This window comes from Emydura macquarii, unplaced genomic scaffold (genome assembly GCF_026122565.2).
Source record: "Emydura macquarii macquarii isolate MOO-44397 ecotype Brisbane River unplaced genomic scaffold, CSIRO-AGI_Emac_v2 contig_1146, whole genome shotgun sequence".
Lineage (NCBI taxonomy): Eukaryota > Metazoa > Chordata > Testudines > Chelidae > Emydura > Emydura macquarii.
In genome coordinates, this window is record NW_027131283.1 from 21,503,697 (window position 1) to 21,519,923 (window position 16,227).

The 16,227-nt window shown below is 39.9% G+C and overlaps 1 protein-coding gene across 7 annotated transcripts in view; it reads right to left on the reverse strand.

Annotated features, from left to right (window-relative positions):
* EPB41L2 (erythrocyte membrane protein band 4.1 like 2) overlaps positions 1–16,227 on the reverse strand; it is a 236,451-nt gene that overhangs the window by 70,840 nt on the left and 149,384 nt on the right. For all 7 annotated transcript variants that reach the window (XM_067546743.1, XM_067546742.1, XM_067546739.1 and 4 more), the window contains exon 6: positions 2,559–2,634. In XM_067546743.1, the coding sequence (XP_067402844.1) occupies positions 2,559–2,634 (76 nt within the window). The remainder of the gene's footprint in view (positions 1–2,558; positions 2,635–16,227) is intronic.

A 16,227-nucleotide genomic window follows, 5' to 3' on the forward strand; every position in this document is an offset into this window, starting at 1 on the left:
GCTCATTTTAGATTAATTGAACACTGTAATACAATTAGCTGTACTACTACATGTAGAATGAGAGACAATTACAGACTGTATATGTAGTTTGTTTTGTATATCTGTTTGGAGTGGCTATTTTTCTCACAAATAGCTACTAAGTGGTGAGTATATACGTCATTTTAAACATGTACCAATAAATCCTTTTTATATCTTCATCATATGTGTTTCCTACATATTGTATTTAACAAATTCTATTTTATAAATGGTTGACAATTAAAAATAAATTATCTGGACTATTTCTGTATCCCTCCTCGAAACACTTCAATTACAAACCACAATTAACTGCTTAATGTTGCAACAGTAAACCAAGACAGCTCTTGAGGAAAAAAAATATTTCCTATTTTCCTTAACCTCTTTCTACTTGTCTGTGTCCTCAGACTGTTCCTCCTTGGCTGTCTGGAAAGCATGTAGCACAGTGGTTCCCAACCTTTCTGGCTCAAGTGCCACAAATATCATTTTTATAACCCTGAAGGGCCACCAGTCTATCAACTCATAAAAAATGCATTGACATACACACCTTTAAGGACTACAAATCTCTACATATTTAAAGGAAACATTTTGATGCTACTGTGCTCATTTTTACATTCACTATTTTACACCTACAAATTACTCACAGTATGTCACACACTCGCAGAAAAGCACTAGTGTAGATGCGTGACTGTCAGCACACACTGAAGCACATGGCCTGCTAAGTGCAGGCCAAACTGTAAGGCACTGATTTTTAGAGTTCTGCCCCTCCTCAAGCATGGTAGGTCCTGGCTGCTCCACTAGCAGTGCCACCCACCAGTCCCACGGCAGTCAGTTGGAAGGAGTTCAGCGCAGAGGCTACCTCTCTGCTGATTTCCTGTCCCCCTGGCTGCACCAGAGACACTGCACGTGTCCTGTAGCCCCGTGCACTCCACCTAGGTACCTAGGCAGTGGCTCCCGTCTGCAGCCAGGGGGATGGAAAATCAGTGCTCCCCTCCCTCTGGCTCCAGCCGGGACCCCAGCATCTAAAGACCCAGGCAGAGCGCTTTGCTCTCTGCTGGGGAGGAGAGCACTGATCTCCCCTCCCTTTGGCTCCAGCAGGGACCCCAGAGCCTATGGACCCAGGAGGAGCACTTTGCTGTGCTCCCTGCAACAGCAAGGGGGAGGAGTGTGCTGATCTCTCATCCCTTTGGCTGCAGCAAGGAGCCTGCACTGGTCTTGTAGCCCCACGACAACATGCTCCATCTGAGTCCTTAGACGATGGCTTCCTTCTGCAGCCAGCACCAGGGGAGCGGCAGGCCACTTTGAAAGACCCCGTAGGCCACTTTTGGCCCCCAGGCCACAGTTTGGGAACCACTGATGTAGCACGTAGTGGATGCTAAGAAACAAAGGATAATAATTCTGTTGCACTACCTTACTTTGTGTAAAAACGAGAGTTCTGTAGCACTTTAAAGACTAAAAATTTAATTTCTGCAGGCATAAGCTTCCGTGGGCTGTAACCCACTTCATCAGATGTAAGGAATAGAAATCACATAGGAGGCATATATATATACATATCCAAGGGAAGTAACAACAATGGGGAAGGTGGATGAAAGCAAAATCCATTAAGTTAGAGTAGTTGAGGCCTATTCACAACCATTGATTAGGAGGTGAGAATGTGTGATCAGTAGCAATTACTTCTTGTAATGAGATAACCATTCCAAGTCCCGATTCAGACCCAGTTTGATTGTATCAAGTTTGCAGATGATTTCAAGCTCAGCAGTTTCTCTATGAAGTCTGTTTTTGAAGTTTTTTTGTAGGAGTATAGCAACTTTCAAGTCAGTTGTGTGGTTGTTACCATCACTAATACCTATCTATGAAAATGTATTCTCAGCAATTCGGTTTATGTTTAATATAGAGTTAGCAACTAAAACACCTGAACACCTTTGAGCTCAGTACTTCTATCAACACAAGACACCTTACTGCCTATATCCTGCCAACGTGGCAGCCCTTCAACAATCTACTAGTTCCATGCCCCTGACCTTCAGAGATTCATTCTCTTTTCTGGTCTGCTCCCTGCTACCCCACTCTGTCTTCATTTTTCCCCTGGCCTCTTGCTCTATTTTTTACTTTCTCCATCTTCCTTCTATCCTCCTTCATTAGCACCTCTCACCATTTCACCATTTTCCCCCTAATTTGGGAGCTCCCAAGGAAGCCTTATCAGATCCATTGAGCCCCAGGACTCACCCCAGCTCAGGACTGCTCATGCTGTCAGTTGGGGTAAGAAATGCTGTCTGATGTCATCATGCAAAGTCTCCAACTCGTACTCACTCCCTACTGGCTACAAAGAGCTGTAGCAACAGACAGAATATTTAAACTTCCAGGCCATCCTGAAGCCTGTACCCATGATAAGTACACCAGGTTTCTCCTATACCTAGGGCCTCTCTGTTTAGCACTCGCAGCTAAAATCTGCAATATAATTTCAAAACAAGGAAGTAAGTTGCTGGCTTGCTGAGTGTACAATATAAAAACAACACTGATTTGCAAATTTTATATTAAATTATGCATACCTGGTAATGTCCTCGGTCAACTGTGAAGGATCAGGAGGATAAAACTTCACATTAAAGGTGAATAGCCAAGGTAAACCTGCAAATGGGAAATGTCTAATTATTACTCCACAGAACTTTAACAAGCAACCAAAACAAAAAACAAAACAATTTTTTATTGGAAGATTTAAACATTGGTGAAAGTCTTAATTGCTCAAATGCTAGTAACATCAATGAAAGTCAAATTTTAAATGTAAGAAATTTAGAAATTATATGGTAAATAGAGGGAAAGTTAACAGAAGAGTTGGTTTTCTTCAATGCCAGGTAATTACACTTGTAAACCAAAAGATCAGACCAACAGGTTAAAGATAATTTATTTAATTTCTGAAGAATTTGTTACAATTTTTCTTACCATAGTTTATGGAAACATCTACAGAAATATTTAAAATTCTGAATTCTAAAGCTACCATAATAATTTGATTTAGCGGCTTTAAAGATGTCTTTTGTTCAAACAAGCATTTTAGAGGATTTCAACCCTGAGCAACCATTTTTGGCATTGGATGTGAACCAATATAACCAATTGGTTATATATAGCCAATATAACCAATGTTTTCTAGCTCTTACCAGGGTAAGTCTCTCTCCCCTGTTGAGATGAGTTCATAAAACAACAACAAATTCCTTTTAATTTGGGAGACTGTAGAATCACTGATGGGGAAGAAAAACTGAAAGAACTCAGATCTGTGATGCATACACTAATGCATGAAGTAGAAATAGTGCAAAGGTAAAACACTTCACTTACTGGCATATATTGAAGCCAAGAAAATGTTTTTAACTTGCACAGAATTTTTTAAAGTGTTTTCATTACTCAATAAAACAGCACTGTTTGGGAAATAATCAATCTTTATTACTTCCCAACATATGCTGCACAATGCCTGACAGTACTGAAATCACCCACTTAGTTGTTATTGTACACTGTGACACAGCTCAGAGGATCTGTGACAAGCGGTGTCAATCATAAATGTACAGCAAGCACCACAAAATTAACAGGCACGTTGTCAGTGTTCTATTAATAAATATGTACAAAATACCACACAATTCCTAATAGGCCCCCAAATTGCAGGGCCAGGTAGAGCATAGCACATCACAACACAGAACTGTGACTTTCTATTAAACATGTTCTTTTAAAGCCTTCCTGAGTCACATAGTTTCTTGAGCTCTTCTGATAGCCCTTGTATCTGGCTGTTCAAACTCAGCAGACAGCTGTTTCACCTTTATCCTCCACCCATCCTCCACGCAACTATCTCCCTTTGCATCACAGATATTATGCAGGACAGTGCAGGCAGCTATAATCATTGGGATTTTTTCTCATTCCGCTCCAATCTTGTTGGTAAATGTCAGCACTCTTTCAAACGATCAAAAGCACATTCAACTATCATTCTGCACCTAGTGAGCCAGTAGTTGAATTGTTCCTTAGTGCTGTTGAGGTGGCCAATATATGGCTTCATAAGCCAGTAGAACAAGGCATAGGCCGGGTCTCCCAGGATCACTAGCGGCAATTCAGCATTGCCAATGATAATGCACTAGTCAGGAAAGAAAGTCCTGCTTGCAGCTTTCTGAACAGTCCTGTGCTCTTAAAGATGTGAGCATCATGCACCTAGCCTGATCAGCCAATGCTGACGTTGGTGAAGTGTCTCCAGTGATCCACCAGCACTTGCATAACCATAGAAAAAAATAGTCCTTTCTGCTGACGTATTCTGGGACAAAGTTGTCCGGTACCAAAACAGGGATATGCATGCTATCACTTCACTACAGCTCAGGAGCCCCCCCATTGCTGCAAATCTATCCATTACATCCTGTAAGTTGCAGAAAGTCACAGTACTGCATGGCAGCAGACAAATAATGGCCCTGCACACTTGAATGACAACGGCCCCCACACTGGATTTTTTCAACTCCAAAATCATTTCCTACTGACCAGCAGCAATCTAGCATTGCAAGTTTCCACAGTGCAATCACCACTCTTTTCTCCACTTTCAGTGCAGCTCTCATTCTGATATCCAGGTCCTAGAGGGCTGGAGCAACCTTGGTGCACAGATCCAGGAATGTGGCCTTGCACACCCAAAAGTTCTGCAGCCACAGCTCGTCATCCCAAGCCTGCATTACAGTGCGATCCCACCAATCAGTACTCATTTCTCAGGCCCAGAAGTAGCACTTCACCATCTGCAGCCATTTAGAGAACCCTACCATCAATCTTGAATTGATTCTCGCTATATCCCACCGTAATCTGCCCTCCAGGAAACTGTCACATTCACCACAGCTCTTTCTGCAGCTCTGCAAATACTAGAGAATTGTGTGTCCTGTGCTTGCAATGCTCATGACAATAGTGCAGAGCTGTGCACTTTTCTCAGAGAGGGCAGACAGTGACAAGTCCCATGTGGGTTTGTGCGATTTTTTCTAAATAGATGTGAAAATTATTGAACAGAGAAGGCATTATGAGGTGGAGAAAGCTGCACGTTGGGAACTTTACCTCACAGTCCCAGTCATCCCTGTGCAACTCATTTTTGCCCCACTGTAGATTGCCAAAACTTCACAAAAGACAGTGCTCTGAATGGTGGCAAGTAGCATGCTGGGATACCTATCCATGGTGCACCACACTGTGCATTGGAACAAGCACTCTTGTTGATTACGCGCAGCACTGATGTAAAGAGACAAGCAAGCAGGCACGCAAGGGATATACTAACTGCTGTGGCTTTATGCCAATGTAACTTGAGTTGGCAAACATCTGTAGCGTAGACATGCCCTAGGTCTGGGGGAAAGAAATCAGAGTGCCTAAGCTACATACAATACAAGGGACAGACAGTTAAGAATAAAGGGTGACATGTTGTAGGAGGTTGCTTGAGATGGCCTGGGCAATAAGGGTTAGATTGTTATATAAAAGATTTGAAAAGGGCCACTGAGGGTTAGCAGGCAGGTGTGTTACAGATTGTTGTAATGAGCCATGAAACCAGTGTGTCTGTTAAACCCATGGTTTTCAGTGTCTAGCAGCATTATAAATTTAAATTCCCAGGCTCATCTTTTGAAAATCTTATGCTGGTTTCCTTTGAAGACGAGTATTGAAAGATCAGACATATAGTGATCATTTTGTGAAAAGTGTTCTTCCATTGCCGATATGATGTTTTTATCTTTTATCATTTTCTGTGAGTGTTCATTTGAGTGTGTAGTGATTCTCCGGCATTTGATGCACTGGATGAGGTACACCACATGTGATAAGCATGTGTAGGACCCATGAACTTGAAAGGTGTGTTGTGGGAGAATTTATCATTGTAGCGGTGGAGATATGTCTGCAAGTTTTGCATCTGTTGTTTTGGCAGAGTCTGGTGCCTCTTTTAGTAGCTGAATCCCAGTCTGTGGGAGCTTGCTTCTGATGACTAGTTTGGCAAGGTTTGGGGGCTATTTTAAAGCCAGAAGAAGGGTGTTCAGGAAAGATTTCTTTCAGGATGTGGTCCCCATCAAATATGGATTGTAACTATTTGATGATATCCCGTATGGATTCCAGTGTGGCAAGGTAGGTGACTGCTAGAGGTGTGTGCTTTCCGTGGTTTCCGCCCCCTGTACTGAACCGGGTTCTCTCAAAGTATTTGTGTGACCATTTCCACGATGTAATCTACTTCTCTAGTGGAGTGTGCTTGATTAATGAAGGTGGTTTGAAGTGTGTTTACATGTGTATCTTGGACTTTCTCTTTAGAGTAAATTCTGTGGTATCTACGTGCCTGGCTGTAGATAACAGATTTCTTGGTCTGTCTGGGATGGTTGCTGGATCTGTACAGTAAGCATGAGGATCTGTAGATGTTTTCTATATAGTCAGTTGTAGGGTTCCATTGTTGAAACTAAATGTAGTGTCCAGGGAGCACATACTGGTGTGGGAGTGCTTTAGAGAGAGTTTCACGGATGAGGGGTGGTTGTTGAAGTTGTGGTGGAAATCTATGGGAGAGTTAAGGTCTTCTGTCCAGAAGATGAAAATATAATCAATATATAAACCTGCTAACCCTTAATGGCCTACTTCTAATCTCTTTTACAGAACACTAAAACCCTTATTGCCCACCCCTTCTCAAGTGATCTCCTACAACATGTGTTATCACTTATGTTTAACTATCTGTCCCAACTTGTATGTAAGCTCAGAAACACTTATTTCTCTCCCCAGACCTGAAGAACTCTGAATAGTTTGAGAGCTTGTATCTTCCACCAACAGAAGTTAATCCAATAAAATATATTATTTAAGAGCGAGACAGGATTAGTAAAGTAAGTAATTTCTGTTCTGAGAATGACACCATTTATTAGGTCTGTAGTATTTTGCAGGCCAAGGAATGAAACCATTAAAATGTAACAATATTTCAACATTGTCTTGAAATTTAAAAAAAAACCAGTCTATGTGATAAAAAGCATTGGACGGTAGTACCGGAACACATGCGGTGTAACAACTTACAACCCAGTTGAAGTTGCTAATTGACAGGAATGAAATATTTCAAAACATTAAATAAAAAATCTGCACTAAAATATAGCAATGGTGTTTCTGGATATAAATTTCATAAGGAAAATATGTATTTTAAAAAGAAAAGTTAGATAAGTAAAATAGGTCAGATTTTGTTGGAGCATCTGTGAATGCAGATGAAGACTCCCTTTGCTGGTATCAAATTTACAGGCATTCTCAGGCATTTCCTTTAAATCCACAGTCACTTTCATCTAGTAGTTAAACTAGGGCTTGGTCTACGCTTACCCCAGCGATTCGGCAGCAGTCAACGGGAGTTACACAAACTACACAGAAAACTTGGGTAACGCCCGTCAACTGCTGTGCTTCTCTTCTGCGCTCTGTTTTCACTGTACTGCGCTGACAGGAACCGCGTTCCCGTTGACGCAGTGCTACGCCACTTGCGGGGGTGAATTAATAGCATCGACTTCTGGATCAACTGAGCAGGTCTTCACTGACCGCTCAGTCGATCCAGGTAAGTCGATCTGATGGCGGTGACTTTTCCGCCGTCAGTGTAGATATAACCTAGGAAAAATTGGGAATCCAGAAGAGAAGCAATTTAATCTTGTTTATAGACTCAGACTCTAAGGTCAGAAGGGACCAATACGATCATGTAGTCTGACCTCCTGCACAATGCAGGCCACAGAACTTCACCCACCCACTCCTGTAATAAACCTTTAACCTATGACTGAGTTATTAAAGTCTTTAAATCATGGTTTAAAGACATCAAGGTAGAGAGAATTCACCAGCAAGTGAGCCATGTCCCATGCTACAAAGGAAGGCGAAAAACCCCCAAGAGCCTTTGCCAATCTGCCCTTGGGGAAAATTCCTCCCCGACCCCAAATATGGCAATCAGTTAAACCCTGAGCATGTGGGCTCAACCAGCCAGACACCTAAGAAAGAATTTTCTGTAACAACTCAGAACCTACCCCATCAAACATCCCATCACAGGTCATTGGCATATCTACCACCAGTAGTGAAAGATCATTCAACTGCCAAACTAGGTTGTCCCATCATACCATCCCCTCCATAAATTTATCAAGCTCAGTTTTGAAGCCAGCTAGGTTTTTTGCCCCCACTCCTCCCCTTGTTGTATTCTGCTTTAAAGAAAAAGCATTTAATCTATTTTTCATGTCTTGCCAGGTTTAAGGAAGGCAACTGAATAAAATGAGCTGGTTAAAAAAATTAAAAGAAATATCACAAAAAAATTTAACTCTTTTTCATTTTACATGGTTTGAAATGGACCACTGACCCCTCAAAATTTTTATCGAAATAGTTATTGACATATTTGTTTACTTAAAAACTGTTTTTGGTAAGTGATTTACTGAAAAAAACTTCATTTTTGATAAATAAAAATGTAAATGGTTTCAATAACATTTTAGATAAAAATTAATTTAAAAGACAAAAAATTCTAAAAATCTTCTAAAAAATTCATTTTTATAAATGTTTTGACAAAAAATCTTGACTAGTTCTAACTCTGGAAAGGTGCTAAAAGATTAAAAGATGAATAATTTACAAAAGCCCCAAGCTGTTACTGATTGGAAGGGAGAAGAGTTTGAGTTTGTAAATTATATGCCAAATGAAGCATTGTTTAAAACCTAAACATGAAATTTCTCAAAATTTTGAATTTTTCTTTACATTAGAATCTTCTATGAAGATTTTTAAAAGCAACTAGTGACTTGGGGTGCTTCAATATTTGGCTGCCCAACATGAACAATCTTATATGAATTAGATTTTCAGGGGTGCTCAGTACTTTATGAAAGTCTGGCCTCTGAAGTGTCGAAGTGGGGTACCCAAAGTCACTAGTCACTTTTGAAAATCATGGCCCCTTGTATTTCACAAGATATTTCTAGTCATGAAACATCCTTTAGAATGACTACCAATGTGTTCAGAAATACAAGTACACCACATCCTATTAGAAAATTCACTTTCCGGTTTTCTAACATATGCACAGTAGAGGATTTCAGAAGGTATGAAGTGATGCATACACTAACACAGGGCAGGATCAAGTTCAAAAGGTGTCACTGGAGAAAAATGTCCAATGGTAATTACACCATTGAACATCATTTTAATGTTGCACTATTGAATGAAAGCCCTAACTGATGGAAACAGGCTAGTCAATTTTCTTCCTGGTAATTAACATTAGTTAATTAAAAATAGTTAATATTTAATTCTATCAAAAGGAAAAAAATCTATCAGCATAAACTCATATAACAGGAAATATAAACATTTCACTCCCGTTATGGGGCGATGCACACACACCTGTAGCTCAAATATACCAGCCTTCTGATGTCTTTTTTTGACAAAAGTCTATAATTGTGAGTATAGTCTTACAATTATACTGAATGAAAACTATCTGATTTAAAAAACCCCAACTTGCTAAAGAAAAACAAAGGTAAGTAATAACATTACAGGAGTACATAGACTGAAAGAACATGCAGAGAAAAACTTTAATTTTACTCCTATGAAAATACAAATTTTTCTTTGAACAAAAAAAAAAATCTATTATAATAAAATAATTATTAGGCATCAAAGTTAACTATTAAGAGAAGTGAAAGAGTTCCCCTGTTGAGAGGAAGAGGGCAACTGATATCTCTCAGTGGTATTGTTTCACTGTTCCAACTGCAGATTTAGCATTAGAAGAGTGCACTGATTACCTTTAAGATCTGGTCTACAAAAATAAATGAATAACCCATTCCTAACACCCAGTTCATTTGTACCTGGTTTACCTGCAACTATAGACCAGGGAAAACTGTGTTCAGCATCTGCTCCCAAACCCCCAAATAAAGTGAAGACTTGTTTGATGCTCAACTCAGTTTTTAATGGTTTATACTTGCAGTTAAATCAGGTAGAGTGAACTGATGCTTAATAGTGAACTGATTGATGCTTAACTCAGTGTTGGCTTCTGTTAGCATTGTGATTTTTTCTAGCATAGATCAGAGCTCTAAGCTCTTAGAAGGCTCTTTGTAAACAGAAGGTCTAGATTTTGTTTGTTTTTAAGTGAAAGCTTATCTTCTGAAACACCGATGTTAGCAAAAATGCTCCTGGAGCATAAATCCATCAGCTATGTGGAAATTCCGGGTATATACATCTTCAGTACACATGCTAAATTAACACAATTTCTTAAGACTATTATTGAAGCCACAAACAAAATTCAGTAAAGCTGTTTGAAACTGACAAATTAATAATTTTGTATTGGACAGAGTCTGAACTGTTGGCCTTCTTATATTTTAAATAGTAATGAGAAACTGTTTTTTTCTCTGAACATAAATTAAATGTATTAAACTGCTTGTGTATAGTCTATTTCTGTACTTCTGACTTAGTCTATGGGTATAGCTCATGTGCACAGCAATGTGTTAAAAGCATACAAAAACTTGATTGTCTGTATAAAAACTCTATGCTGTGATACTGACATTATAAACTGCTGGGCAAGGTAAAAAATGTTGATATTTAAATGATATTTAGAATTTTGTCTGTACTAGTGCTCTCTGTTTATTGGTGCTTAATACTATGGGCTACAGAAATGTCAAGAATTTGTCTAGCCAACTTGCTACCTCAAAAATGCTTCAGAAGCAACATTAGATGCATTCTTTAAGGAACAGAATGTAATATCCAACAGTGCACAATTAACATGATTCATCCCATCTATACTGGGGAATCAGTGTTTTATCCCAATAGAGGCATTCTTGTATCTTTTATTGTTGGTGTATATGCTATTTTTATGGGTCAACTAATAGTTCTGTGGTAGTGTGTAGCAAAAACAAATAAATTCATGGCACACAGGCAACTGTAAAAAGGCATCCAAAATTAAAGAAATTACTTTTCCTCTGCAATGTACTGCCCCTGAAATTGATGTAAGGAGTCAACATTATCTATATCCAGCCCCTATTCTTAAAACTCTCCATGTCCTTAGTCCAGCCTACCTCATGGGTCCTGTCTCTTTCTCCCCCAGTCCCTCTCTATTCACACAGTCTCACCACAGCTGATGAAAAAAGCATCTCTTCAGTAACTTCTCCTGCCTTTTGGTTAAGCTTATCTGTCACTCCATCTGAATTAATCGCTCAAATGCAGAGGTTTTCCCTTGTCTAGACCTCTTTAAATCTTCTTTCCCTCTTCACACTGATGCATTTCAACTCCATTTACAAAGCTTTTGAGAGAGAGAGTTTATAGGAGAGAGGTTATAGAAAGCGAAATTTATATATATATACATTTTAATGCATGGGCCTTTAGCCACAGTTTTCATCATTAAATGAAAATCAGGCTACCGCTGAGTTTAAAATGAAACATTTATACACCAGCAACACTAAGTAGTATAAAGTCTTGCAAAATTTCCAATTCATAGATTATATGTTACACTAGCATTACTTACCTAAGATTTTATTTGTAAAGTAAACATCATTTGATCTGATGTTTGATTTGAACCTGAATCTAGTCACTGGGTGTAAATGTAAACCCTATCCCAGCACTACCTAGGGACAGAAGTTCTAGGGAGCCAGAAAAGACTGTCAGATTTCAAGGGCTGCCACTCACTCTTGCCTCTTATTGGCCAGTGGAGTTTTGGAGAAGGAAGGTAGAGAAATAGCAGGGCAAAAGGGACAAAGGAAAGTTTCCAAATTTCCTCCTCTGCTGCAGGAAATTCCTGTGACTGCCAGGGAACAGAGGTAGAATGTGGGGGGAAGTGTCTGATTGCTGAGACCACTCACATAATGTATTTGTCTGCGTATTGCCACCCTCTGCCCTCAGCTCCCTAGATGATCCATTTCACCATAACCAATTTAAAGGCTTGAATGATTCTGCAAGATGCCATGAACTTTGGCTTCAATCCAGCAAAACATTTTAACTTGCGCCTAACATTAAGCATGTGAGTAATCCCATTGAATTCAATAGGACTATTCACATGTTTAAAGTTAAGCACATAGAATTGCAGAATCATAGAAGTGTAGGGCTGGAAAGGAACTCAGCAGGTCATCTAGTCCTGTCCTCTGAACTCAAAGCAGGACTAAGTAATAACTAGACAATTCCTGACAGGTGTTTGTCTAACCAGTTCTTTAAAACCTCCAATAACAATGATTCCACAACCCCCCTAAGCAATTTGTTCCAGTGCATAACTACTTTGAAAATTAGGAAGTTTTTCCTAATATGCTTAAACCTCTTTCCATGTTATTAATGCTGAAAGGCACTGGCTGGACATTGTGTGCCCAATTCTATTCTCAGTTATACTGAGAATGAGAGATGTGCACAGATCTGTAGACAAAATCAGGCCCAGTAATATCTGGTTCATGGTGGCTGTTTCAAAAGTAGCTTGACAAAACTACATAAAAATGGTAAAAATAAATTCTCTCTCAGCTAATTTTCCAAATTAAGCTGAAATGAGTTCCAGTCAAGACACCTGATAGAGGAGACAGGAGATCAGTGTTATGTGAATGAAAAGGAAGCAATACCCCTGGCTTCAAACACTTGAATACACTATCTAAATTATATGCATCTAAAAGAAACTATGTTCAAATCACATTCCACAAAGAAAGCTGATGTACTCTTACAAGATAATAAAAATTCAGAGTTAAGGTTGAAATCAATCTAATTCACCACTTGTGCATCCTCCCCACCCACCAACATTTTTAACAACACACACTAATGTTTGGAGACTTGCATAACAACAAACACAATAGTGTAAATCAAAGTAAGCAAGCTTCATCACCACTATTCAAAACTGTGTTTCAATTGTTTTCTTGTTCAACCCGTAACCATGAGGTCTATTGGGTCTGGATTTTACTTCCAAAAGACAAGGACAATGGCTAAATTTTCAAAAGAGTATAGTGATTTTGGGTGCCAAATGTGAGAAACCTTAAACAGGCCTTGATTTTCCCATATAAAATGTGGGTGTTCAGCATTTTCTGAAAATCAGACCCCTTTTCAGGGGGTTGCAAGTTGAGCACTGAAAAACGGAAGCACCCATAACCAGTGAACACTATTGAAAATTCAGGTTCAGGACTTTTACCTTTATGCATCATGAATATTGCCAGTACTAATAACAACAAGAAATGCAAATGTCTTAACTGTAAGAAGTATTCATGACATAAATCCAATTTAGATAAATTCTACAAACATCTACACAACCAAAATAGCTTGTACTTGACAAAATAGCTTGTTTTGACAACTAAAAAAATGCTCACTGTGGGTCACTAAAGAAGTTCATCTTCAGTGCAAACCTTGTATATATAAAGTTTATAATGTTCAACGTTTGCCAAGAAAGTGGGGCCAGTGGAAACTAGAAGTAGATGGTTAACCAGAAGAGACGTCTTCTGGCCTTTTTTGGCATTGCCCGTCCCAGCCTCATGCTACTCCAAACCATTTTTATCCTTATTACATACTTCTGAGAGCACAAAGATTTGAAGGGCATTTGCCATTGTTGCTCATAAACTATAATGTGAAAATCAGATTATGTTCATCCACATTTAAATAGGACTTCATCGAGTATTAGATGTGTTTTGCAATTTCCATCTTTCTACCTTCCTTCAATCTAAGGATTGACCCCCAATTTCTTCCAGATGAAGAGGAGAAATTGGCAGTGGTTCATTTCATTGTGTCCATATCCTGCTTAAGAAGGCAATGAAGTAAGAGCCATAAAAGGGGAATTGAAAATTTGCCACACACAGAGCACGAGAAAAACCAGTTACTAACCTGTTCTGTTACTGTTGGTCTCCGAGATGAGTTGCACATGTCCGTTCCACTTCAGGTGTGTGCACACCCAGTTCACTAGAGTTGGAGATTTTTCCCTTAGTGGTTCCCATTGGGCAGCTCTATGCTGCCTCACGCATGATGGCATAAAGGATGGAGTTGCCTCCAATCCCCCTCAGTTCCTTCTTATTGGACAGACTCTGAGGTAAAGGGAGGTTTGGAATGGACATATGAAACACATCCTGGAGAACAACAGTTACAGAACAGGTTAGTTATTGTTTTTTTCTTTTTCTAATGATTGCACACGTCCATTCCACTTCAGATGACTCACACAGCAGTTCAATCCAGAGGTGAGATTGGTGTCTACCTGAACAATGACTGAAGGACTACTCATCCAAATTTGGCATCATCCCTGGAATGTTGAGATATGAGATAATGGGATGTAAAGGTGTCTACCAATGAATAAGTTTCAGCTCTGTAAATATCTTGTACAGGCATCTGAGCTAGAAAAGCTGCCAAAGCTGCTTACGATCACATGGAGTATGCTACCACTCTGCTTGGTTGCATTACATTGGCAAAGTTGTAGCAATCGTATGCATGAAGAAATCCATGACAAGATTCTTTGAGTCGAGACTAGAAGACCTTTCACCCAGTTTGCAACTGCTATGAGTGGTTGTGAAGATGACCTAATAGTCTAGTCATGTCCAAGTAAAAAGCTAAAAAAGCTCTCCTGATTTTCAGTGTATGTAGTTTCTCCTCATCCTTATAAGCATGGGGCCTAGGATAGAAAATTGGTAAATATATTGCCTGATTGCCAATATAAGTGGAAGTGAGACTATTTTAGTCAGGAAGTTCAGATGGTGTATAAGTATACTTTGTGGTTGTAAAAGACTGGATAAGGTGGGCCAGCTATCAGAGCTCTCAATTCTCATACTCTCCTCACAGAGCTAACTCCGACCATATATGTACATGAGGCTATGTGCCTTAGAAGTCCAAGATATTTCTTTACAGTCATGGTTGGATGGGCCCTCGGGTCTAATGACATGGCTAACAATATGGAATCTGGGTTGCGGGAGGAAAAGCCTTCGCTATTGTAGAATCTAGGACCAGTCCTATAAATTCTATCCTCTAAACAGGGGAGAAGACTGATTTCTCCCTGATGATCAGCAGCTCCAGAACTCTGAAGATGGACTGGATCTTGGTCACAATTAATTCTATCTGGCTCTTGGACTGACATCTGACCCTCCAGGTATGGAATCATTTGTACTCCTGTTCTTCTTAGGAATGCAGCCATCACCACCATGCATTTTGTAAATACTTGTGGGGCAGTGGATAGGAATGTAAACAAATAATAGGATTCATTGACTGTAAACTGAGGAATCTCCTGTGGCTTTGATGGATAGTCACTTGGAAATATGCATCCCTCAAGACAGGAGCAGTGTACCAATCACCAGGGTCCAAGGAGGAGATAATGGATGCAAGGGTCAGCATGTGAAATTTTCTTATCTTTATGTATTTGTTCAGCTCTTGCAGGTCTAATATGGGTCTGAGACCTACTTCTGCCTTTGAAATTAGGAAGTAATGTGAACAAAACCTTTTCCCTTTATGGAGAAGAAGGACTATCTCTATGGCTCCCAAAGGAGGAGCTACTGCATCTCCCGAAGTTAGACCTTCTCATGAGAGGGATCCCCTCAAGAGGGACGGAAAGGAAGGAAGGATACTAACAAACTAAATGGTATATTCCAATTCCTCTATTAGGACCCACTGATCTGAGATAAAGTGGGATATAACCTGTTGGGAAAAAAAATGCGACAGGAGAAGCTGACATAAAGCAAACTGGTAAACTGTCCTCAACAAGGCAGTCAAACAGACTGCTTGGTATTTCCAGGCTGTCTACATGAGTTTGCTGAAGATGAAAAGTGAGGAGGCAGTGGTCACCTCCTATGACTCTCCCCTTTCCTCCTAGACTGGTCAGGTTGCCTAGGCATAAAGGACTGGTAACGGTGGAATGAATAAGGGTAGAATTGCTTCTTTTTAAGGAGTGGATTGAGACTGTGGAGCTTGTCATCAGTTTGCTGGGAAAACATGGTCTGTTCCTCAAAAGGGAGATCCTGAACAGTCTGTTGGACCTCCTATGGAAAACCACATGATTGAAGCCATGAACACCTATATGTTATCACAAATGCCATAGTCCTAGCTGCAGAGTCTGCCCAATGCAATGTCGCCTGAAGAGTGGTCCTAGCCAGCAGTTTACCCTCTTCCACTACTGCCTGACATCCCCTGGTAACTTGTCTGCAAACTTGAGATCATTGTCCCAGAGGGAGAAATCATATCCACCCAGCAAGGACTGCTGGTTCAAGATACAAAACTGGAATCCAGCTGTCGAATACATTTCTACCAAATCAATGAGTTTCTTTGCCTCTCTCAACTTTGGGGTAGAAACGGGCTGCCCTGGATGCTCTCTCTCATTCACTTCTGAGACCACGAAGGGAC